Below are 25341 nucleotides of genomic sequence, written 5' to 3' on the forward strand. Positions count from 1 at the left end.
ACGACTCATATGGCTGACTGAAAATAATCAAGACCCTTCAAAAAGAAATGAAAACTTTGGTTGTCAAAGTTAACCGTCAATCAATTTCGTTTTAAGGAATTTACGAATAGCGAGTAAAAGAATAAGACCAGTTTCGCATAGTTTGCTGCTTCAGTATTTGTAGATTAGTTTTTCACGTATGGCATATGGGAAACAATAATGATAACAATAATGAAATTTGATTTATTGGCAAAAACCTTATATATGCAAAGAGTCAGTATTTACAGTGTCTCATGTACAAGAACTCTGCGTTCAGTCGCTTGTAAAAGGTTTCATATGTAGTCGTCCATTTCTAGATCCTCTGACACACTTATTTGCCAATAGCAGATCCTTTATGTTGTCTGATCCAGATAAGAGAGCATCACCAAACAAAACATTTCCTTCTAATTCATCTGCAAATGAAGTCCTACAGCCATATTTGTTTCCCATCTTTCAGTTCACCTTGCCAGACCTAAAGCCTTGGATAGGGGAGAGCAGGGACGAAAGTAACATTTTTCACAAAAATGTCATTTTAAAAGGTAATGTTTTAGGCAGCGATATATTTTTGCTGTGGTCAATAACTCACAAGTGTGGTCTATCAATACCAGGTGGTATTTTGTGCAAATGTAGAACGGCTTCAGTATAATTTCACTTTGAACATAAGTTGCACATTGTTACTTTCGACCCAGTCAGGTGGGACGAAAGTAACACACAGGTGGGTCAAAAGTAACACTACAATACAAGCTAGATTTTTTTGTGCTAGTCTTGTTTTTATTAAATATACCTGACCATGACCTTGTTCATAAGTAACTGCAAACATATTTTGTCCTTTATCTTTGCAAAAAAAATATTAAATTACATTTTCATTTCAAATTGAGAATTTCAGGTTCATCAAATGTTTCAAAAGTAACCTGACAGTACAAACTTGAATTGTTTAGAATATTTTTGGGGAGCAATGTCAATTTATTTTATAAAACATTTTTTCAACAGTTTGAACAATAAGAAAATTAAATTAAATGAGCATAATATACATTCTCAACAATGTAGCAGTAGTCATGTTTCCAATCCAGCTTACCATACTCACATTTAGTTTTTAGCCATACCTTAGCTTTTCCACACCCACCTATGAATTTGCAGTGTTTCAATTCAGCTGTTTTTATGCATACATTCAAAATATGCAATGTATTTATGCAATAAATTTAATTTTCTTATTGTTCAAACTGTTGAAAAAATTATTTATGTTAATACTTGTCAGTATGTTATGTCATGTTATAGTAAAATGTTGAAAAAATGGTGGGGGGGCTGAAATATAAAATCTCGCCTAGGGCACCAACAGAGCCTGGGCCGGCCCTGGTAACATTTTCTGTAATCAAGAATATACTATATAGAACATCCTTCTCTGAGGAGGATATCCTGGAGTGCAGTGATGCTGATGTATTGCTCCCTGTATTTTCGAGTTTGTCCTTCTTCTCTTGTGGGCCAGTATTCAATCCAGGTCCACTCTCCAAACATGTACTGCACACTAAAAACAACACAACACATGGTATAAACAACCATTAATGGACATTAAATACACAAATGTGACGCTAATTCACACTTCTTGATATTTTACCCAAGTTTGATTCAGTTTTCACTGGTCTAACAAATGACTTGTACAGCAATTCTATGTGAATGAAATCAGTCTTTACCCATATAGTGAGACAAAGTAGTAACAGAGATAATATCACACACTCGTCTGTATTATGCGCTGTGTTACATCCTAAATTTACCTGGTTGTGTGTCCTTCTTGCAAAAGCAGAATCCTGTAGGAAGAACTAACACTTACTGTGGCAGGTTTTGCAGCACAGTGCCCATGATAAGGTATGATTTGCCTTGTTTCAATCCCATATGTTCTCTGCACCTGGGATGAGCCAAAAAGGGTCTCACTTTCTCCTCAGCGTCAGCGTCAGTGCCTACAGGACAGAACAGGAACAGGAACGTCCAAGCGTGTATGTATTTTAATATACTTTGATGGACACACGGGAATAATGAACCGTACCTTCTTTCAGCACCTTGTCCACCTTTAAGTGATAGATATCAGAGTCCTGAGCCAGATCCATCCGCATCACTGTGACTTTATAAACTGTCAATGATAGGTGTTATATTGTTATCAGCATCAGCTGTGAGACTGGATGAAGAAGGAGTCAGTGACTGAGGAAGGAGAACATGCGTTTACCATAATCCATGACATATTCACAAGCTCTATCCAAACGCTCCTCCTCACTGACCTGATGAATGCAAGAGATAATGTTACATTTCCTGGAATCAAGAATACTTATACTATAGAATTATGTAGCACATACAACCCCTTTATGACACCTTGGCAATAGAATCACCAGTGACAAGTAAATTTTTTTAGTTTATATAATATATATATATTATGTATATAAATATACAGTGGTGATCAGAATTATTGGCACCCCTGGTAAATATGATCAAAGATGACTGTAAAAATAAATCTGCATTGTTTTTCCTTTTGATCTTTAATTAATAAAATTAGCAAAAATCTAACCTTTCATTGAAGGAAAATAATTGAAAGTGGGGGGCTGGGGGGGGGTGGGGGAATCACATTATGAAATAAATATTTTTCTCCAAAACACGTTGGCCATAATTATTGGCACCCCTAGAATATTTATGAGTAAAATATCTCTGAAGTATATTCCCATTCATATTTACATTTTTTTTAGCACACCAGGGTGATCATGAACATGACATTTTCCAGGCATGACTTCCTGTTCCACAGGAGTATAAACATGAGGAAACACAAAGGCCAAATTCCCTTAATCATTCACCACAATGAGTAAAACCAAAGAATATAGTTCTGATGTGCAGCAAAAGATTGTTGAGCTTCACAAAATAGAAAGTGGCTGAAAGAAAATAGCTAAAGCATTGATAATCCCCATTTCCACCATCAGGGCAATAATTAAGAAGTTCCAATCAACTAAAGATGTTACAAATCTGCCTGGAAGAGGACGTGTGTCTAAACAGTCCTAATGCACGGTGAGGAGGAAAGTTTGAGTGGCCAAAGACTCTCCAAGGATCACAGCTGGAGAATTGCAGAGATTAGTTGAGACTCAGAAAGCCTAAAAAAAATGATCAAACAGCACCTACATCCCCACAAGTTGTTTGGGAGGGTTTCAAGAAAAATCCTCTGCTCTCATCCAGAAACAATCTCCAGCATATTCAGTTGTCAGACACGACTGGAACTTCAAACGGGACCAGCTTCTATGGTCAGATGAAACTAAAAAAAGAGCTTTTTGGCAGCAAACCCACCAGATGGGTTTGGTGCACACATGGATAAAAAGTACCCCATGTCCACGGTTAAATATACTGCTGGATCTTTAATGTTGTGGGCCTATTTTTCTACTGGAGGTCCTGGACATCTTGTTCAGATACATGGTATCATGGATTCTATAAAATACTAACAGACAAAAAATCAAAACCTGACCGCTTCTGCTAGAAATCCAATAATGGGCCATGGTTGGAGCTTCCATCAGGACAATGATCCAAAACAAACATCAAAACCAACACAAAAATGTGTCACTGAGCACAAAATGAAGCTTCTGCCATGGCCATCCCAGTCCCCTGACCTGAACCCTAAAGAAAATGGAGAAAAAAAAATGGAAAAAGGAGAAAACTCAGAGCTGTTACCTTGGCAAAAGGAGGTTGCAAAAAGTACTGAATAAAATGGTGCCAATAACTGTGGCCAATGTGTTTTGGAGAAAACCATTTATTTCATAATGTGATTTCCCCCCCACTTTCAATTCTTTTCCTTCAATGAAAGATTCGATTTTTGCTAATTTTATGAATTAAAGATCAAAAGGATAAACAATGCAAATTTATTTTTATAGTCATCTTTGATCATATGATCATATTTACCAAGGGTGCCAATAATTCTGATCACCACTGTATATATATATATATATATATATAAAAAATGGATAATCCATGGCTTGCTGTGCATTAAGTAAGGAATAATTGACGACGGCTGTTGAATTCTTAGAAAATAATGCACACCCGAAATGGTAACGCGGCCACGACACGAAGCGGATACACCTCGGGTGTGCATTATTTTCTAAGCATATTCACTCAAAAGAAACATTAAACAACTGCTAGTTTACAACAATACACTTACATTCATATACATTGGCAATTTTAAGTATGAAATTTAATCAAAACCTTGGCAAACAGCTCTGGAGAATTTGATGTTTCCCCATTCAAAGAGATAGGAGCTGCACTTGAATGCCCGAGAGGCATTTCAAAGATGGCCACCGAGTGAAATGACTTGTCTTAAAGGGACTTTGATTCACTACATGGTACAGGCACATCAAGATGAATTGAAATAGTACAGATTGCTTGATGGAGAATAAAACTCTCAAACGCTCAGTCAGAGTGTTCAGCAAGTGAAAATATATCTATGCTAAACTTATCCTTAGTCTCTAACACACGCAGGACTGTAAATTCTTATAATTTATTAGCCAATAGCAAATGATAGACATTATTTAGTCGCCCAGAGTGAAGATTTAGTCGCATATGCAAGTGATTTACTTGTGATGTAGAGGGTTGAGATATTTTTTTAAAGGGCCTATTCAGGAGCGCAGAGATGCTGATGTACTGCTTCCTGTATTCTGGAATTTGGCTTTCCTCTCTTGTGGAACAGTATTTAATACAGGTCTGTTCTCTCAAGATGTACTTCAGACTAAAAATAACAGAAAACATGCAATCATTAGTGGTCATTAAATACACAAATGTGACACTAACGTGCATTTCTTGATGTTTTACCCAACTTAGTTTCCATCGGTCTAATAAATAATTTGTACAGCAATTCTATGTGAATTAAACCAGTCTTTCCTCGCATAGTGAAACAAATAGTAAAAGAGCTCTAGATAATATCACACACTCGACTGTATGATGCTATGTGTTGCATCCTAAATTTACCCAGTTGTGTGTCCTTGCAAAAGCAGAATCCTTTAGGAAGTACAAACACTTACCTTCCTCCTTGTCGTGACAGGTCAGTGGATTTGCCCTTGATGAGGTACGACTCGCCTTGTTTCAGTTCTAAATGGTCTCTCCAACTGATAGGAGCAAAAAATGGTCTCACTTTCCCCTCAACTTTCTTATCATCAGTGCCTATAGGACACCGGGAAGTCCAAACTTCAGCCACAGTTCAAGAGTTACATGCTCTAAAAACATGCATCGCTTTTACTTTGATGGACACACAGGAATATTGAACCGTACTTTCTTTCAGAACCTGCTGCACCTTCATGTCGTAGATGGCAGAGTCCAGTAACAGATCCACATCCAATACTGTGACTTTATAAACTGTCAACGGATACATTATTATAAGCATCATAGCTGTGAGACTGGATCTCCATGACTGAGGAAGGAGAACATGTTTTTACCATAATCCATGTCAGATTCACAGTCTTCATCCAAACGATCCCGCCATCTGACCCAATTCTTCTGGTAGCTGCAATTTTCTGTGTTATGAGATGTTGATTTTCTGATATTTATACACAAACACAGACATTCATAACATAGATCCAACAAAAAGTTTTTCGCCCATTCATAAAAAGTAACCTAGACGATCATACATTTGATGAGAGAATGAAGTAAAAGACCATTTAAACTGTTTCATTGAACACTTTTTGGCTTTTATGGCAAATTGCTTGTGATCTTTCTCATGTATAAGCTGCTTTGGATAAAAGAATCTGTTGAAAGAATAAAAGTAAAAGTAATAACACAACACCTTCTGCACAATAGCACAAATCTCCCTGGCACAGTCTTTTAAGAGCGCCATCTGCCCTTTCAGGGTGGTAGAACTTTGTACAGCGAGCATCTGAAAAAAAAAACCACACAAGTTTAACAAAAGATGACGGCAACATCTTTCTAGCACTATGAGACCAGATAATTATTGTCATAATGAATAATTAGTGCCATTATTATTGGAACTAAATGACCAGTTTAATTAAACAGAAGTGTGTGTATGTGTTTATGCCCGTGCACCAATAGCTTACCGGGTGAGTAATATTCATATATTGTGACTGCAGCAGGTTGAAGCAGACCCACGTCAAACATCTTGTGCATTATGAAGGAAATTTTTTGTGGTTCTATATGCAAAAACTAAAAATACAGAAACCAAGGCAAATGTATTACTAAATATATTGTACAATGGAAACTCTCCGTGCTAACATTTGCACAAGCAACAAATAACTCGGATAAAAAAAAATATATAGCTGCGTTTACACTGCAAAGACAGTTGTATGTTGCATAGCTGACAGAAAACAAAATAAAATGTAAATTTATTACAGCCACAGGCTGTATACTGTTGCAAGACAAAAGTAAGTGAACCACTTGCAGAATCTGTGAAAATGTGAATAATTTTAATAAAATAAGAGGGATTATACAAAATGCATGTTATTTTTTGTTTAGTACTGTCCTGAGTAGGATATTTTACATAAAAGATGTTTACAAGTTCACAAGACAAAGAAAAAAGTAGCTGAATTTATTAAAATAACCCCATTCATAAGTATGTGAACCATTGGCTCTCAATACTGTGTGGTTACCTGAATGATCCTGGATGACTGTTTTTATGTTGTGTGATGGTTGTTCATGAGTCTCTTGTTTGTTCTGAGCAGTTAAACTGAGCTGTTCTTCAGAAAAAAATCTCCAGCTCCTGCAGATTCTTCAGTTTTCAAGCATTTTTGCATATTTGAATCCTTTCCAGCAGTGACTGTATGATTTTGAGATCCGTCTTTTCACACTGAAGACAACTGAGGGACTCAAACACAACTATTAAAAAAGGTTCAAACATTCACTGATGCTCCAGAAGGAAACACGATGCATTAAGAGCCGAGGGGTGAAAACTTTTGAATTCAAATATCAAGGTAAATTGTACTTAATTTTTTTTTTCCGGGAAACATGCAAGTGTCTTCTGTTGCTTCTGAAGGGCAGTACTAAATGAAAAGCAATGATATTTAAAGGAAATAAGAAAAATTGACATCTTCATCCTGTTCAAAAATTTTCACCCCCCCCCCCCCCCGACTCTTAATGCATCGTGTTTCCTTCTGGAGCATCAGTGAATGTTTGAACCTTTTTTAATAGTTGTGTTTGAGTCCCTCAATTGTCTTCAGTGTGAAAAGACGGATCTCAAAATAATTCAGTCACTGCTGGAAAGGGTTCAAATATGCAAAAGACACTGGAAAACTGAAGAATCTGCAGGACCTGGAGGATTTTTCTGAAGAACAGAGCTCAGTTTAACTGCTCAGGACAAACAAGAGACTCATGAACAACCATCACACAACATAAAAACAGTCGTGGATCATCAGGTAACCACACACAGTATTGAGAATCAGTGGTTCACATACTTATGAATGGGGTTATTTTAATAAATTCAGCTGCTGTTTTGTCTTGTGAACTAAATGTAAACATCTTTTATGTAAAATATTTTACTCAGGACATTACTAAATAAAAAATAACATGCATTTTGTATTATCTCCCTTATTTTATTAAAATTATTCACATTTTCACAGATTCTGCAAGTGGTTCACATACTTTTTCTTGCAACTGTATTACATATGTACTTTCTCTTGAGCTTAAAATATGCTAAATTTGAGCTTGCGCTAACTCAAATATGTACACGTTTTTCTCTAAATGCCAAAAATATAAAGTAGGTATAAATATACAGTTGGTATTACATTTGGTTTGAAACTTACTTTCAAAGTTTGAATGAAATTCGTATGTACTACATACTCCATGATGTCATTGTCATGTGGCCTCATGGGATAGTAAAGTGTCCATTGAATGCATATTTCAGAATCTGTAAGTAGTAGGTCATCCGGAGACTTTCTGGCTACTGTTTTTCGAATACTGTGAATTCAGACATACTACTCTGTTGGCATACTGTTTTTTTGCATACTATTTAATAGGGAAGTTTTCAATTAGAGAAGTATTTCGAACACAGCGATTCTACATAATGATGCGGTTTTACATCATTATGTAATGATGTCATCACGCAATGACATCACAACATAATTTTGAAACTATTAGCAACAAATTGACCTGCCTCTAGCAAAGTCTGCAGAGACAATGTTGGCAACAGTGGCTGAAATACCTTATCTAAGTAGAGGATGAGGGATCCTCGCTCTGACAGCCTTTTGTCCATCTCAAACTTCTGAATGAATCTCTCCTTCCCTGTGGACAACTGAGGGCAAGAAAATTAGAAATAATAAACAATACATGATATAATCAAAATGCTTTATTTCCTGTCTGCAGATGTTTGGTAGATGCTCCACATGCAGAGTCAAGTAAACTCACCTATTGTGCATTTTATATAGACTGTTTCAAAGCAGCTTCACATTAATAAAACAGGAAAATAACAGTGTTAATGTTGTAAAATTCATCAGTTTTGAAACAAATTCAAATTAAACTGTTAGGCCAATAATAGCATTCAGCTCAATTTAGTTAAATTTTGTACTCATTCGATATGGTCAGTGCAGTTGAAGCTAGTCAACTAATTTTTTTCTTCAAAACTGATCCTAAAGTTGGTTGCATAAAAAGGTAGATCGGACTTATTTAAATTGGAAAAACAAGACTGATTACAGCTTGTCTTGTCTAACTGCTAATTGGTCAAACTCGTACTTAAGACACAATTTTAACATAGTGGCTATGTTTATGTTTATGGAGGTTCAGTATGAATGGAGTCATTTACTCATTGCTGCACAAATATGAGGCATCACTGCATCAGTTTATCTGCACAATACCTTTTCAAGATCTTTGTTTTCCACATTAAATCCTGTTGGTATGCCAATGTCCAGAATAGTCATGGTGGCATCGGTTTTATTGCTTTTGTAGCTGTAAAGGCAAGATCAAGAGCAGATTTTATTAACATGATTTGTAGGTCTACAGTTTTCCTCCATCAACTGATTCTGCGTTTAAGGCTGCTTTCACACTAGAGCTTTTGGTGCGAACCAAAATTGGTGCGAACCAATTCTGTTTGATGGCAGAATTATTATATTGTAGTATACAAACCCGATTCCAAAAAAGTTGGGACACTGTACAAATTGTAAATAAAAACAGAATGCAATGATGTGGAAGTTTCAAATTTCAATATTTTATTCAGAATACAACAGAGATGACATATCAAATGTTTAAACTGAGAAAATGTATCATTTTAAGGGAAAAATAAGTTGATTTTAAATTTCATGGCATCAACACATGAAAAAAGTTGGGACAAGGTCATGTTTACCACTGTGTGGCATCCCCTCTTCTTTTTATAACAGTCTGCAAACGTCTGGGGACTGAGGAGACAAGTTGCTCAAGTTTAGGAATAGGAATGTTGTCCCATTCTCGTCTAATACAGGCTTCTAGTTGCTCAACTGTCTTAGGTCTTCTTTGTCGCATCTTCCTCTTTATGATGCGACAAATGTTTTCTAAGGGTGAAAGATCTGGACTGCAGGCTGGCCATTTCAGTACCCGGATCCTTCTTCTACGCAGCCATGATGTTGTAATTGATGCAGTATGTGGTCTGGCATTGTCATGTTGGAAAATGCAAGGTCTTCCCTGAAAGAGACAACATCTGGATGGGAGCATATGTCGTTCTAGAACTTGGATATACCTTTCAGCATTGATGGTGCCTTTCCAGATGTGTAAGCTGCCCATGCCACACGCGCTCATGCAACCCCATACCATCAGAGATGCAGGCTTCTGAACTGAGCGCTGATAACAACTTGGGTTGTCCTTGTCCTCTTTAGTCCGGATGACATGGCGTCCCAGTTTTCCAAAAAGAACTTCAAATTTTGATTTGTCTGACCACAGAACAGTTTTCCACTTTGCCACAGTCCATTTTACATGAGCCTTGGCCCAGAGAAAACGCCTGCGCTTCTGGACCATGTTTAGATATGGCTTCTTTCTTGACCTATAGAGTTTTAGCCGGCAACGGCGAATGGCACGGTGGATTGTGTTCACCGACAATGTTTTCTGGAAGTATTCCTGAGCCCATGTTGTGATTTCCATTACAGTAGCATTCCTGTATGTGATGCAGTGCCGTCTAAGGGCCCGAAGATCACGGGCATCCAGTATGGTTTTCCGGCCTTGACCCTTACGCATAGTGATTGTTCCAGATTCTCTGAATCTTTGGATGATATTATGCACTGTAGATGATGATAACTTCAAACTCTTTGCAATTTTTCTCTGAGAAACTCCTTTCTGATATTGCTCCACTATTTTTCGCCGCAGCATTGGGGGAATTGGTGATCCTCTGACCATCTTGACTTCTGAGAGACACTGCCACTCTGAGAGGCTCTTTTTATACCCAATCATGTTGCCAATTGACCTAATAAGTTGCAAATTGGTCTTCCAGCTGTTCCTTATATGTACATTTAACTTTTCCGGCATCTTATTGCTACCTGTCCCAACTTTTTTGGAATGTGTAGCTCTCATGAAATCCAAATTGAGCCAATATTTGGCATGACATTTCAAAATGTCTCACTCTCAACATTTGATATGTTATCTATATTCTATAGTGAATAAAATATAAGTTTATGTGATTTGTAAATTATTGCATTCCTTTTTTATTCACAATTTGTACAGTGTCCCAACTTTTTTGGAATCGGGTTTGTAAAACAGAGCTGCTCGTCTCTGAATTATATGTATTTGAAGTTGCATCCGTGGCAGAACTCTGTGAAGTTTGAGTCACTGCTGGAGTCATTATCTAGTCATGGTGGTAAATCTGCTGCCACTAGTAATTATGCTCATGATGCAAATGTATCATCGCTCGAAGTCGAGCTCTGACCAAGTAAACAAACCAAGTGTGAAAACAACCTAAATGAGCACATGTGGATTAATTACAAATAAAAATGGTTTCTTGGCATAAAAATGAACATATTAGGAAATTTGTTCACATACATGAAGTCCATAGTGAACTTGTATGATTCAATGGCTCCTTCTTGCTTTACTAAAAGGGAAAAAAACGTCATTAAAAAAAGTTAAAGAAGATTCAACACATAAAAGTCACATTAGGGGTTACTAACCTTCTGAGTCTTGCTCCATTTTAACAGTCAGATCAAAGAATGTACAGTCAGACTTCTTCTCAACAGGTCTGGCGTAATACAGCGTCAGAACCTGAAAACAGCAGCACGCCTCAGATTAGATGTTCAAATGCTTTATTCTTGCTGTTGACCATATAAATGCTCACTGAGAGAATGGCTGTTCCAGTTCCTTTAGCAGTCACAGTGAAGTCTTTGTTGATCTCTACCTGTTGAGTGAATGCAGATGTTATCAGGGTAATAAAATACATGATGTTGACAGAGATACCCGAAAAATGTATTGACCAAAGAGTTACTCAACCTTCTCAGACCGTGCAATATGCATATTTTCTCTTGTAATAGTATATCTGAAAGGTCGTCTTATTCCTGCCACTGACAGCTCCACTTCCAGAATGAAATTTTGTTTGTCCTTCACCTGTGGGCGATACTCTGCCACGGCCTGGAACACCATGATGGTCGCCTGGAAAGCACAGGAAAGCATTCAAAGACACGTTCTGCACCTGTTTATCACAGTAAAATGATAAGATGTTAGTGTACCTGTGTGGTGCCAGAACCATCATAATAAGACTGTTGCCCAGCCAACCAGTGCACTGCCTCTCCTGCTTTATCAAAGTCTTTGGCCTTCACAAGCGCCAGCACAGCATAGGCCGTCGCCTCTAGTGTGTGATAACGCTGTCCAGTGACAGTCCAGGACCTGCCGGCTGATTCAAACACAAATCAGGAATAGAAATAGGACTGCGTTGCTATTCGTTCCACTACTGTTTTTGACACCAACAAGCAGCTATCATTACAAACCAAAACTTACAAGCAAAAATTATTTCAGAATTTCCACTTGGGTTTGTTTTATTGTTGCATGTTGTATAAAGAAAAAAAAAAACACTAATTGTTGACGTGTTGCTGTTACTGACCTTCTCCTTGGCTGGAATGTTTCATCAAGATATCTTTATTGAGTTTGTCAGCATTGGCCATGGCATAGGACGTCAACGCAACAGCGTAAGGATTGGTCAATTGTGGAAGTCGACCTTCCAAGAAAGCAACAGCCTTCCTGATACTTTCATCCAGACTCTATAAAAGGATGTGTGCGATGTTAAATTTTTTTAGATATACAGACTATTAAAAACGTTAATTAAGTCTATAAAATCAGTCCATTTATAAGTCAACCTGTTGCAGGTTGCAATATTTTGGTCTTATTTCCAAAATACAGCATTTGCTTAATTAGGTTTATTTGGGATTTTTTTTTTATTGCCACTACTGATTTTTTGGTGCCTGTAAATGACTGAACTATGTATGCATAGAACAGGATTAAGCACTAAGGGAACCACAGCCTAACCAAACTTTTAAGGTGGAAAACTGGAGGAGGATGACTTAATGTTGAATCTCCGTTATTTATTTAACTCATGTAATCATGTAATTTCATCATTGTAACACCATAAAATATCACTGAAGTCGAAACCACCACACCGCTGCTCTTCCTTGAACGTGCCGAATCTGCCATTCAGAAAACTGTGCTAAAGCCAGTCTGAAAAGATAGAGAAAGGGAGGGAGAGGCAAATCTATAGCCAGAGACTTTTCCCTATGTTAAATTACGTGATATTATTTTGAACTGTTCCCTGTGGTAATCTAGCAACTACCTTAATTATGGAGAATAGAAATATTGAATATTTGATTGCCAACAAATTTACCAAGATAACATTTGAGCAGCAGCTTCAAAATTATAAATGAAGGAAGACCCCATGCCAAAAATGGATATGGGCAATCAGCTTTACTAAAAGGCCTAACATTCTCTTTTAACATTGATATATAAAAGGACAGAAGGATGGAATTTTTCTTAAAGTGATAGGCTAGGTGAGTGAAAATTACATTTATATTTTCTTGCTGCATGTCATTTTCGTTTTTTACATTATATGTCTAAAAGTGTTCCAAAAAGACATTTTAAAGCAGTTAATATAAAAATAAATAAAAATTACTTGGGAGAGGATCCCCACACCGCTACAATTACATTGCTTCCTCTGTTTTAAAATCCACAAGCCGCCACTGGTGGTGAAACAAATTCACTTACACCAACTGATCCAGCACAGATCTCTCTGCCCTCCTGCAAGGCAATCACAACAAAGGCCGTCATAGACGCATCAGCATTTTTGCCTCGTACGTCACCCTGGAAAAAAGCCCAACATCACAGACTACATCACAGAAACAACCAGATTATGTATGCGTTTTAAACATTTAAAGGTGCAGTATGTAGGATTTCTGTCCACTGGAGGTCGCTAGGTCAAAACAAAGGAGTAGCTTGAAGATGCCAAATCTGAGCGCGGAATCTTGGGACATGTGGTCTTAACCTCAACGGACGGTGCAAAAGAATAGGGAAGAAATCATGTTCATGGATGCAATTATTAACGTTATTGTAGTATGAAGCAGAGCAGGACCAAGTGTTGTGGTAGCTGAACGAGGCCGCTGGAGCGACACGCCTCATGAGCAGCAGGACTTTTATTATGCCAAGCGCTGCTTAAGCTTTTCCGGTCATGAGTATGAGGTAACGCAGCTCTGTTTATCATATTAGATACATTTGAGTGTGTTTAAAATGATGTTATAACATTACTCTGTGTGTTTGCTCGGTGGCTGCTGTGAGACACTTGTTTGAGGCACACTGCAGTAAGATTTTAGAATATCATATTAAATGCTGGATGGCTTGCGCCGGCTCCACGCTGTGGCCTAGGTGGAGGCTGTGTAAACTCTGTAAGCTCTTTTAGGAGTTAGCTCTCTCGTAATGCTGAAGCACACAGGGATGGCCACGGCATAACTGACTGGGTTTTAGTGCAGCCTGTCAGTGTGCACTCACTCTGAGTTTGCTGTGAAAACAGCAGTTTTTGCTCTTGGGAAGTAATGACCGCCGCTGTAGTGAGAGAGGAAATACACTCTCAGGAGACTGGAGACAGGAACAAAATGAACCGCTTGGCTCTGAAGCGAAAGGCAAATGTGCACTGCATCTGATTCCATATTTATACCTGTGATTGGGCTCTCAGGCGAGATCCCAATACGTCAGTGACATTGATGTGACGCTAAACGTGACTGACTGAAAGGGAACAGGCCACATTCAACTTACCACCATCTCTCCATGAGTTACAGCAGAATCCTCTTTAAATGAGCCGTCTTGCAGTTGTTTGTTGAGAACCAGCCACTTGATGGCGCTGCAGATCACATTACGCTCTATAGCAACAAAGTTATTGGCCATGGTGAAGACTTTAGCTACATATGCAGTCAGCCTTTAACAGACAAACAGAAGGATATAAATCAGTCAAATTAATAATTAAGTTATAATTATTACTATTAAACACAATATTAAATAATAAAATATGTAAGACAGGAATCAGGCTTGAAATGAAACAAAAATGACTTTACCATGTGCTGCTCGGCCTGTTTACCCCGGAAGCGTAGGATCCATCTGATTTACGGAAGCTCAGCTGCTGCTGATAACCTTAATACAAAAAAGAAATAATATTTCTATATTTTTCTTTTTAATTTTATTTCATTTTCTTTAGGGGTGAATTCAGGTTGATTGGGTCTCTTTTTGCCATTAAGATGACTAGAAAAAGGTGTCCCAATCAACCTGAATTGACCCTACATTTGTTGTATCCTGCTGACCTGTACTGATATGGTTAATGGCTTCTTTACGGCGGTCCATTCCGGCAGCCTCCCACTGATTGGTGCTGTCCAGATAATGAGTTGCAATGACAGGTAGAGTCATGTAGATCATGTTCTCCTCTCCATTACCACTGGGCTGGACAATAAACCGCCCCATGAAGTCTCCACTGATGGCCCGCTCGACATTCTGAGAGATCTCTTCACCTGGAGGCATAAAAGAGGGAATGCAGGCTGAGAATATTTAGTAACATTCTCAACACTATTTGGTTTTGTATCTGGACAGTTTCAAATTCTTTAAGTTTACCTCTTTACCCGCCAGCGTTTTTGATCATTTTCACAAAAATTTCTTGCCGCCCAGAACATTTTGTTGTATGAATATCTGAACATGCAATATTTCAAAAGAAAGAACAGACCATCTGCTTTTAAACAAAACCCATTTTATTCTAGCTTCATGCATTCTTTTTTATCAACACTTGAATGTGCATATTTAATTTAATTAAAAAAAAGCAACAAATCATGTTTTTGTCAAAGACTACATTCAGATCGGATTCAGAACGATGATCAAAACATAGATGGAGTAGAACGAGTCCATTAACACCCCCAAGGCTTCACAGTCCTATTGCTCGTCCTGGGTCGACATTTCATTCACTAACATTAGGCGTGTTATTTTACATATGCATGTTTGATATCTTTGCATGTTTGGTATGTTTCTGTATCTTCCTCGTACGTGTTTTGGATCTGGAGATTCAGTACTTTTTCAGAAGATGTGTAATAGCGCCCCCTACCGCATAACAGTGAAACATGGAAAGTCTGAAAATTCAGTCAATGGCAGGGAAAGAGTTAAAGGATTAGTTCACTTTCAAATTAAAATTTCCTGATAATTTACTCACCCCCATGTCATCCAAGATGTTTGTCTTTCTTTCTTCAGTCGAAAAGAAATCAAGGTTTTTGATGAAAGCATTCCAGGATTTTTCTCCTTATAGTGGACTTCAATGGAGCCCAAACGGTTGAAGGTCAAAATTTACAGTTTACAGTTTCAGTGCAAAACTTTACAGTTTCAGTGCAGCTTCAAAACATTTTACACAATCCCAGACGAGAAATAAGGGTCTTATTTAGAGAAACCATTGCTCATTTTCTAAAAAAATTAAAAATTATATTCGTTTTAACTATAAATGCTCATCTTGAACTGGCTCACTTCTTCTTCTCTATTTGAATTCCAGCAGTGTAGACACTGCTAAGTGTATTACTGCCCTCCACAGGTTAAAGTTTATAACTATATATATACTTATATACTTGCACTAGCATAGTGTACATGACAATTTAGTTCAAACTTTGACCTGTGGAGGGCAGTAACACACTTAGCAGTGTCTACACTGCTGGAATTCTAATAGAGAAGAAGAAGAGAGCTAGTTCAAGATGAGCGTTTATGGTTAAAACGTATAGTATAGTATATTTTTTTTAGAAAATGAACAATGATTTCTCTAGATAAGACCCTTATTTCTCGTCTGGGATCGCTGTAAACTGTAATTTTGACCTTCAACCGTTTGGGCTCCATTGAAGTCCACTATATGGATAATAATCCTGGAATGTTTTCATCAAAAACCTTAATTTCTTTTTGACTGAAGAACGAAAGACATGAGCATCTTGGATGACATGGGGGTGAGTAAATTATCAGGAAATTTTAATTTGAAAGTGAACTAATCCTTTAAAAGGTGCTGTATGTAACCTTTTGACTGTACTAAAGCACAAAAATACCATAATATGTTTGCAGATATTTAGGAAGCATTCCAAGTTCACATACTTGTTTCTCAAAAACAACGCTACAGGCAGTTATTTTACTTTGAAATCTGTGTTTTTTGGAATGTCTGTTTATGTTTTGGTCTGTGTGATCCTCCTGCTGCAAATTCACTCAATAGTATTTCGCCACCACAGGTTACCAGTTGGCAGAAAACACGACGTATTGCAGCCACGGAAGCCAGCAAACAAACTAGGTCAGATATCGCAAATTCTACCTGACCTAAAAAAAGCCTCTGCATCCATATAAATAGCTCTATGTCCAGATGCATATTAAAACTCAGCATGAGCGAGGAGGACGGGCCGGGAGAAACAACCCTCTCCAATATTTTGAATATGGACTTCAGTACCCATTTCAACTAGAATCAGCCATTCACACTGCACCTTTAAGATCAGATTGTACTTTAACTGTAAATGACATTTTTATATTCTTACAGGTGATAACAAATAATTTTCTTCATTTACAGAATTTTAAAAACATCAAAGGATAATTCAAAATGTTAGTGTTAAGGGATTTGGTAAAATGCAATGCACTGCTTTACAAACATTCCTCACCAGTAATTGTGATGTAGGTGATAGCAGGTGCGTCTGGAATCCGATCAGCTGGTAATTCAGCTTTAACAACTATAGGCTTCTCCCCTGTTTCATTTGGGATGAGAAACAGAAAAGAACAGGAAGATGAAGGAAGAGTCATGAGTTGGTACATTTTTGTAGGCTTTTGGTGAGTAAGAGTAGGAGTAACAAGAAAAGTATAAGAGTTTATACTGATCTCTTGATTGACTGGAACTATAATGATATTCATAAAAGTGTTTTTTTTTAATAATTGGCTGAAAGTTCAATGTGTGTAATGTTGTATAATGAAAGTATAACACAGTAGTGTTAATTTGTGGTTCACAGTAAATCTCACCATTCTTAACAGGATTGAGCTCCACGTTTTGTCTATGCATTGGAATCAGCACACCCTCCGGCTGAAAGAGAGAGTTTATCCATTCAAAATATGACAAACATCTTTTGATTATAAACGAATGACCAAATCAAATGAAAACTGACAGAATTCCCATGAGACGTACCACCACCTTCAGGGTCTTTCTCACTCCATCAGTGTGGACAGAATCATATGCTGAAGCTTTCACCTCAATCATGTGATCTCCCAGCGTCATGGGAATAATCACATATGAAACCGCTATGCTGGAGTCTTTGTCAACATTTACTATTACTCTGTATTTGCCTTTCTTACTGGCAAGGCTGCAAACATCTTCTGTCTCCATAAACTCCACACGCAACTGGTGAAAACAGGAGAGCAAGACACAAATCACTTAAATACCTAAAGGAAACTTCCTCCAAAGTAAATCCATTTGAATTGGATATGAGATGTGTGATGAAAGAGGATATTTCTGAAATTGCTATGATTTGACTCAAGCAGAAATGGTTACTACAATGTAAATGGTTTTAATGTATACCATAAAATATGAATGCATTTTTAATATCAAATCTGATCTACCTTCTGCTTCTTTGGTGTGTAGTTGTGAATAATGGCCTTGATTTCCAGTTGTTCACTGCGCACAGCTGAAGAAGGCATCTTGAGGTCGATGAAAAGCTGTTTAGAAATGACGATCTCCTCAGGTTCTGCCACACAGATGCCTTTGAGGAGGAACACAGACACAAAAAAGGATTTAAAGCAGCAGCTCCGGGGTGATAATTATGATGATGATATTTTTCAGACCATGTATCCTGCGTTTGCAGCTTCATCTTACCAAGTGTTGGTGACAGACTGACAGCCAAGATCTGCCATGTAGTAATAGAGTCTTTCAGGTAGATCACTTTATCTGCGACTGGTGCTGGACTGGGATATGAGGAAAATACAAGAAAAAGTACTCTTCTCTTCTAATGGTTGTTTAGCTTAAGACACACACACATTGTGTCGCCAGCAGCTTATGTTGAGTGACATCATTTGCTAAGGGTGTATCTAGGGGGGGCACTAGGGGTGTGAACGAGGATCAGCTCACAGCTTGTGTCTAAAAGTCTCCTACTCACCAATTCTCGCATAAATCAATCTCTTCCCATAACCAACTTTCAGGGAACTGTGTACGTGACACAATCTCATCAGAGTCTGTGTAATAGTCATCTTCATCATCACCTGTTGTAACAGATAAAAATTTGAGATATGCACTTTTACCAATTATTAATTTTCTGAAAGTTTTTCGGAGAAACGCAAAACATTTGCGAGAGAACGCAAAACCATTGACTTATTTGTCCTCCCTTCTCATATTTTTTCCCACCACCACGTCCCTTTAGGGGCTCAGTAGACATCATAGCTGGATCATTACAGGCATATTCTGATAATCCTCAATTTATGTAAACTTTATTCCAATACAGTGTCCATTCAAGTTACAATGAACATATCTAACAGCAACTCTTTAATCTTTAAAAGGGTTGAATCATATGTGCAGTTTCTTACTTCTCCGTCTTCTTTTTGCAAGGACGGGACACTCCGGCACTAGAGGAAATTTCATTAGAATTAAGTTAGCATATGGCACTCTAATGTGTGAGGGAGAAATTCACTACAATTTAACTTGGTGCAGTGCTATTCCAGTGCTGATCTTAACAGTTTAAATTAGTTAACATATAGACTATGAAGACATTCAGGGGCAAATACAGTAAACCATTAAAGGATTAGTCCACTTTCAAATAAACTTTTCCTGATAATTTACTCACCCCCATGTCATCCAAGATGTCCATGTCTTTCTTTCTTCAGTCAAAAAGAAATTAAGGTTTTTGATGAAAACATTCCAGGATTATTCTCCTTATAGTGAACTTCAATGGACTCCAAATGGTTGAAGGTCAAAATGACAGTTTCAGTGCAGCTTCAAAGGTCTTTAAACGATACCAGACGAGGAATAAGGGTCTTATCTAGCAAAACGATCTGTCATTTTCGAAAAAAAATGTAAATGTATATGCTTTATATAAACAAATGTTCGCCTTCTAAGTGCTTCCGCCAAAACCGCATTTCCGTATTCTCCAAAAAGTTTACGCCGTATGTCCTACGCCTTCCCTAGTTCGTTCCGCAAGTAGAATAGGAAAGGCGTAGGACATACAGTGTAACCTTTTGGAAGAATACGGAAAGCAGAAGGACGTGCAAGGTGATAATTTGTGTAATTTGTTATAAAGCATATACAGTTGTATTTTTTTCTAAAATGACCGTCGCTAAATGACCGTCGCTTTTCTAAAATGATCGCTTCGCTAGATAAGACCCTTATTCCTCGTCTGGTATCGTTTAAAGACCTTTGAAGCTGCACTGAAACTGTCATTTTGACCTTCAACCATTTGGAGTCCATTGAAGTTCACTATAAGGAGAATAATCCTGGAATGTTTTCATCAAAAACCTTAATTTCTTTTTGACTGAAGAAAGAAAGACATGAACATCTTGGATGACATGAGGGTGAGTAAATTATCAGGAAAAGTTTATTTAAAAGTGGACTAATCCTTTAACTTCAGTGAATTTGCCACTAAACATCTCAAATGTCTAAATCTATTGTAGTAAATTTTTTTAATTGTATGTTTATGGATAGTGCACCTCTGGATTATTTTTAATGAAATATAAATTAAAATATACTGGTATTTTTATTCAAATTGAAGAAATTACAAATATACATATACATACTTGTTCTGGTGTTGGTTCCTCCTGCACTGTGTGACTCAAACATCAGACCTGCATCACTGAAAACCTCCATACTGTCCCTCCCACCTCCTGCCGTACAGCCGGTGTCATGCTTCTCTATGACGTCCCAGATCTAAAGCAGCAAAGAGATTATTTATAAGCTAATGACAAGCTGCTGAGGTGCTGATGAAGGACCTTCACCTTCGTCTGAGTGAGTCTGTTCTTGTTAAGGACATGTGTGGCCTTGTTCACCACCACCAGCCCAACTCTAGCTCCAGGATCTCCAGTTATCTGCAGTATGACCTCATCTCCTGTGCCATAGGTATTCATCTTCTCCTTCACCTGAAGCTTGAGCTGTTAAGACAAGAGACACTGAATCAACTCTAGTTGATGAGCACGTCAACCAATTCTATGTATATGTTCTGATGTTTGAGTCACACACTGCAGGAGGAACCAACACCAGAACAAGTATGTATATGTATATTTGTTGACTTACTGTTCCCATGCACGTGTCCTTCACGTCGACCCAGACTGAATCCGACACCACCTCAGATGAGCCTACATGATAATAAGCCACAAAGCGGAAGGACGGCACCATGTCTTTGGTTACAGGTAGAGACAGAGTCACTAGAGGTTGTCCTCTCCCCTTAAACCTGTTTGCATGAACAATCTGACCTTTACTCAAGATCTGAAAATGAGAAAAGTAAAAAAGACTAAAGCACTTTGTACGGCTTCAAACACAAGCTGTTGTAGAAATCAAATACTGATGTAATTGATGCATTGGTGGTACAAATGAATAACAAATAACCTTAATCTTTACCATGTATGTATAATCTTGATCTTTAACTCCTGGACTTTGTCCAGTGTTCAGACTGACTAGCATTTGATCACCGATCTCAAGCTCTGCTGCATCAATGCTGATGTGCAAGTAATTCTTGGAGTCGCCTTTGGGAACGTAGGCCAGAGCTGTCATCCTCTTCACTGCCTGCTGTCCATCACTTAATTGCGGATCTTTGGTTTTAGCCTGAAATTAATAAATAAATATTTCTGTTGATTCAAAGCAACTACAAATTACTGTAAACAAATAGCTTGTTCTACATCATGTATTCTGTCTTACAGTGATCTCCAGCCTGGAAGATCCTCCTACAGTGTTGACGATTACTTTTGCAATGCCATTGGCTCTTGTTTGACCACTGACCGCTCCAGGATTGACCTCCACTTCCACATTTTCAGCAGGGGTCTGGTCAGGATTTGTAACATAGACCTTTTATAAAACCAAGACCAAAAAAAAAAAAAAAAACATTAGCCATCATCATGTTTAGTAATATATTGTTAAAATTGTTCCTCAGTTCCTATAACTCTTCAGGTTCGTAAAGTCAGTGTTTTATACCGAAACACTGAACGGCATTCCAGGTTTGAAGAATTGTGGTGTTTTTTTAAAATGGATGTTGTACGGTGATGTCACAATCGGAATGCCTCTCCTTTCTGCTTCCACCATTTCACTGCCTGAAACACACACACACGATCAGCCTCTCATATACACTTGCATATATGCATGTAAATGTGTACACGGATGTATAGTATCTGTTGAGTCTTACCGCTTTCCGTTAAAAGACTGACTGAAACATAGATTGATTGTCCAACCAGCTGGTTAATGTTTCTAAAGGTCTTAGTGATCATCTCCCTGGTCAGTTCTGCAGTACCTTCTCCTTTCATTATCTATTCATATATGAGAAAGACAACATCAGTCTACAAGATGCAGTGAAAAGCTTTTTAATTTCTATTTAAGTCATCCTCTAGGTGAAGAGAAATTAGATTGATCCCAACTTGTAAACTGTTTAATTTCCCTCACCTGAACATTTTGTAGAGAAGTAGGAATACTTGTTTTCTTTTCACCGTCCATCACACCAAACACCACAAACGCTCTTCCTTCCACCTTCTCTCCAAACAGGTACCTATAAAAGCACATACAGGTGCTGGTCATATAATTAGAATATCATCAAAAAGTTGATTTATTTCACTAATTCCATTCAAAAAGTGAAACTTGTATATTATATTCATTCATTACACACAGACTGATATATTTCAAATGTTTATTTCTTTTCATTTTGATGATTATAACTGACAACTAAGGAAATCCCAAATTCAGTATCTCAGAAAAATTAAAATATTGTGAAAAGGTTCAATATTGAAGACACCTGGTGCCACACTCTAATCAGCTAATTAACTCAAAACACCTGCAAAGGCCTTTAAATGGTCTGTCAGTCTAGTTCTGTAGGCTACACAATCATGGGGAAGACTGCTGACTTGACAGTTGTCCAAAAGACGACCATTGACACCTTGCACAAGGAGGGCAAGACACAAAAGGTCATTGCAAAAGAGGCTGGCTGTTCACAGAGCTCTGTGTCCAAGCACATTAATAGAGAGGCGAAGGGAAGGAAAAGATGTGGTAGAAAAAAGTGTACAAGCAATAGGGATAACCGCACCCTGGAGAGGATTGTGAAACAAAACCCATTCAGAAATGTGGGGGAGATTCACAAAGAGTGGACTGCAGCTGGAGTCAGTGCTTCAAGAACCACTACGCACAGACGTATGCAAGACATGGGTTTCAGCTGTCGCATTCCTTGTGTCAAGCCACTCTTGAACAAAAGACAGCGTCAGAAGCAGCTAAAGACAAAAAGGACTGGGCTGCTGCTGAGTGGTCCAAAGTTATGTTCTCTGATGAAAGTAAATTTTGCATTTCCTTTGGAAATCAGGGTCCCAGAGTCTGGAGGAAGAGAGGAGAGGCACACAATCCACGTTGCTTGAGGTCCAGTGTAAAGTTTCTACAGTCAGTGATGGTTTGGGGTGCCATGTCATCTGCTGGTGTTAGTCCACTGTGTTTTCTGAGGTCCAAGGTCAACACAGCCGTATACCAGGAAGTTTTAGAGCACTTCATGCTTCCTGCTACTGACCAACTTTATGGAGATGCAGATTTCATTTTCCAACAGGACTTGGCACCTGCAAACAGTGCCAAAGCTACCAGTACCTGGTTTAAGGACCATGGTATCCCTGTTCTTAATTGGCCAGCAAACTCGCCTGACCTTAACCCCATAGAAAATCTATGGGGTATTGTGAAGAGGAAGATGCGATATGCCAGACCCAACAATGCAGAAGAGCTGAAGGCCACTCAGAGCAACCTGGGCTCTCATAACACCTGAACAGTGCCACAGACTGATCGACTCCATGCCACGCCGGATTGCTGCAGTAATTCAGGCAAAAGGAGCCCCAACTAAGTATTGAGTGCTGTACATGCTCATACTTTTCATGTTCATACTTTTCAGTTGGCCAAGATTTCTAAAAATCCTTTCTTTGTATTGGTCTTAAGTAATATTCTAATTTTCTGATACTGAATTTGGGATTTTCCTTAGTTGTCAGTTATAATCATCAAAATGAAAAGAAATAAACATTTGAAATATATCAGTCTGTGTGTAATGAATGAATATAATATACAAGTTTCACTTTTTGAATGGAATTAGTGAAATAAATCAACTTTTTGATGATATTCTAATTATATGACCAGCACCTGTACATTCTGCTGTAAAAACTGAATGGTGACAATGACTGAATTGACAGAATTGACTTTTGCTGGTGTTACCTAGAGGTTACAAAGACCAGCAAATTAAAAATGCTTCAAAACTTATTCAGTCAAAATCAGTGATTTTTTTCCATTTTCTTAAGAACATCTAAGTGTCAACTGTGCTATTTTGAGACACCATGAAATATGAACTTAAATGTGCTTTTAATATACTATCTCTATTTTTAAAAAATATATTTAGTTACCACTTGTAGTACACTATGGGTTCAAATGAACTATAAGTAGTATCTAAATACACATTAAGTTTCATGGTGTCTCAAAATAGCACCGTTAAGTACACTAAGATGTTCTTAAGATTATCTTAATAAGTACTAAAGAAGATTTTTTAGTATATTAAGTACAAAATTAGTGCACGAAAACAGAGCACTATAAGTACATTATAGAAATGTACTTTTTTTTTCACCTGGGCACACGGACTCCATGCAGTGACTGAATGTTAACGTGTAGCCTACTGTGCATCTGTGCGACAAATCTAGAGCGTAATGTCATCACACGTGATCGCACCCACATACATATCAAAATAACATTCAGTTAGTGACAACTTGACGTGTGGCTGAGCAGTGTAGCGAAAGGATAATCATATTATTCTGTCTTGTATAGATAAAAAAAAGGGAAAATGACTCTCAGACGGGAACCGACTCTCACAATTCACTTAAAGGAGCTGGCTCATTGAGCCGACTCATTCACGATCACTACTGTTTCCACTGATGGTGTTAACTGTTGGTTACTAGGTTACCAATACCACCGTCGTCCACTCGAATAAACTTGATGGAAACACACCTATTCAAGTTTAAATTATTAGTATTTTTTTAAAATACTAATAATTTAACCTGTTTTAACTATTAGTAATTGCTTCTGGCCATTTGTGATACGTGCATTGGTTACAATCCACTTGTATTATATTAACAAAGATGGATTATTTCCTTAAAAATCTTTGTTTGAGTTTATGTGAAGAAAGAAAAATGATCTGGGATGGCATGAAGGTGAGTAAATGAAGAGAGATTTTTTTGGGTGGACTATCCCAGTATAGACTGATATTGCACTCCATAACCACCAGTACCCATACAGTCACTGTTTTGTTACTTTTCATCATTTCAGGATCATTGAATCATTTAAAATATCTATGAATTTTAAACATGTATTCTGTATATGTTCTTGTGCAGTTTAATGTATATCATGAGAATATTGTGCATTACATGTATAGTATGCAGTTAGTGTTTTGTGGATTCTGGTCTTTCCTGTCACAACATAATTTCTTTCACTTTAATACTTGTGTATGTGCTGTAGTAACAAAGAATGTAACTTTATTTAAATTAATTTATATTTCAATTACATTTATTCAACTTGTTTTATAAAAGTCACAATTGAAACTGTTGATGATTGTTAAAAATGTTTCCAATTTTAAACGTTAGATGATAATGTTAACTAAATAAAATAACCAGCATGATAAAAACAATTGGCAACAAGAACACTCTTTTTGAAATGCCCTTTGAGGTCTGTACCATCTGACA

The 25341-nt window shown here is 37.6% G+C and overlaps 1 protein-coding gene across 1 annotated transcript in view; it reads right to left on the reverse strand.

Moving 5' to 3' along the window:
* Positions 1-199: 199 nt before the first annotated feature.
* LOC125271856 (complement C3-like) overlaps positions 200-25341 on the reverse strand; it is a 34539-nt gene continuing 9397 nt past the window's right edge. The window contains exons 8-44 of the mRNA XM_048196132.1: positions 22046-22148; positions 21792-21912; positions 21584-21699; positions 21311-21457; positions 21014-21217; positions 20690-20881; positions 20395-20547; positions 20197-20326; positions 18994-19032; positions 18570-18672; positions 18290-18378; positions 18037-18176; positions 17606-17818; positions 17443-17503; positions 17091-17174; positions 14742-14945; positions 14499-14574; positions 14203-14362; positions 13162-13257; positions 12011-12167; positions 11640-11803; positions 11404-11562; positions 11252-11311; positions 11088-11178; positions 10963-11011; positions 8820-8910; positions 8171-8260; positions 6075-6180; positions 5807-5896; positions 5460-5537; positions 5296-5379; positions 5049-5187; positions 4606-4756; positions 2234-2285; positions 2057-2140; positions 1844-1970; positions 200-1540 (exon numbers count right to left, since the gene is read on the reverse strand). Of these exons, the coding sequence (XP_048052089.1) occupies positions 1399-1540; positions 1844-1970; positions 2057-2140; positions 2234-2285; positions 4606-4756; positions 5049-5187; positions 5296-5379; positions 5460-5537; positions 5807-5896; positions 6075-6180; positions 8171-8260; positions 8820-8910; positions 10963-11011; positions 11088-11178; positions 11252-11311; positions 11404-11562; positions 11640-11803; positions 12011-12167; positions 13162-13257; positions 14203-14362; positions 14499-14574; positions 14742-14945; positions 17091-17174; positions 17443-17503; positions 17606-17818; positions 18037-18176; positions 18290-18378; positions 18570-18672; positions 18994-19032; positions 20197-20326; positions 20395-20547; positions 20690-20881; positions 21014-21217; positions 21311-21457; positions 21584-21699; positions 21792-21912; positions 22046-22148 (4345 nt within the window). The 3' untranslated portion in view covers positions 200-1398. The remainder of the gene's footprint in view (positions 1541-1843; positions 1971-2056; positions 2141-2233; positions 2286-4605; positions 4757-5048; positions 5188-5295; positions 5380-5459; positions 5538-5806; positions 5897-6074; positions 6181-8170; positions 8261-8819; positions 8911-10962; positions 11012-11087; positions 11179-11251; positions 11312-11403; positions 11563-11639; positions 11804-12010; positions 12168-13161; positions 13258-14202; positions 14363-14498; positions 14575-14741; positions 14946-17090; positions 17175-17442; positions 17504-17605; positions 17819-18036; positions 18177-18289; positions 18379-18569; positions 18673-18993; positions 19033-20196; positions 20327-20394; positions 20548-20689; positions 20882-21013; positions 21218-21310; positions 21458-21583; positions 21700-21791; positions 21913-22045; positions 22149-25341) is intronic.

This window comes from Megalobrama amblycephala, linkage group LG7 (genome assembly GCF_018812025.1).
Source record: "Megalobrama amblycephala isolate DHTTF-2021 linkage group LG7, ASM1881202v1, whole genome shotgun sequence".
NCBI classification, from domain to species: domain Eukaryota; kingdom Metazoa; phylum Chordata; class Actinopteri; order Cypriniformes; family Xenocyprididae; genus Megalobrama; species Megalobrama amblycephala.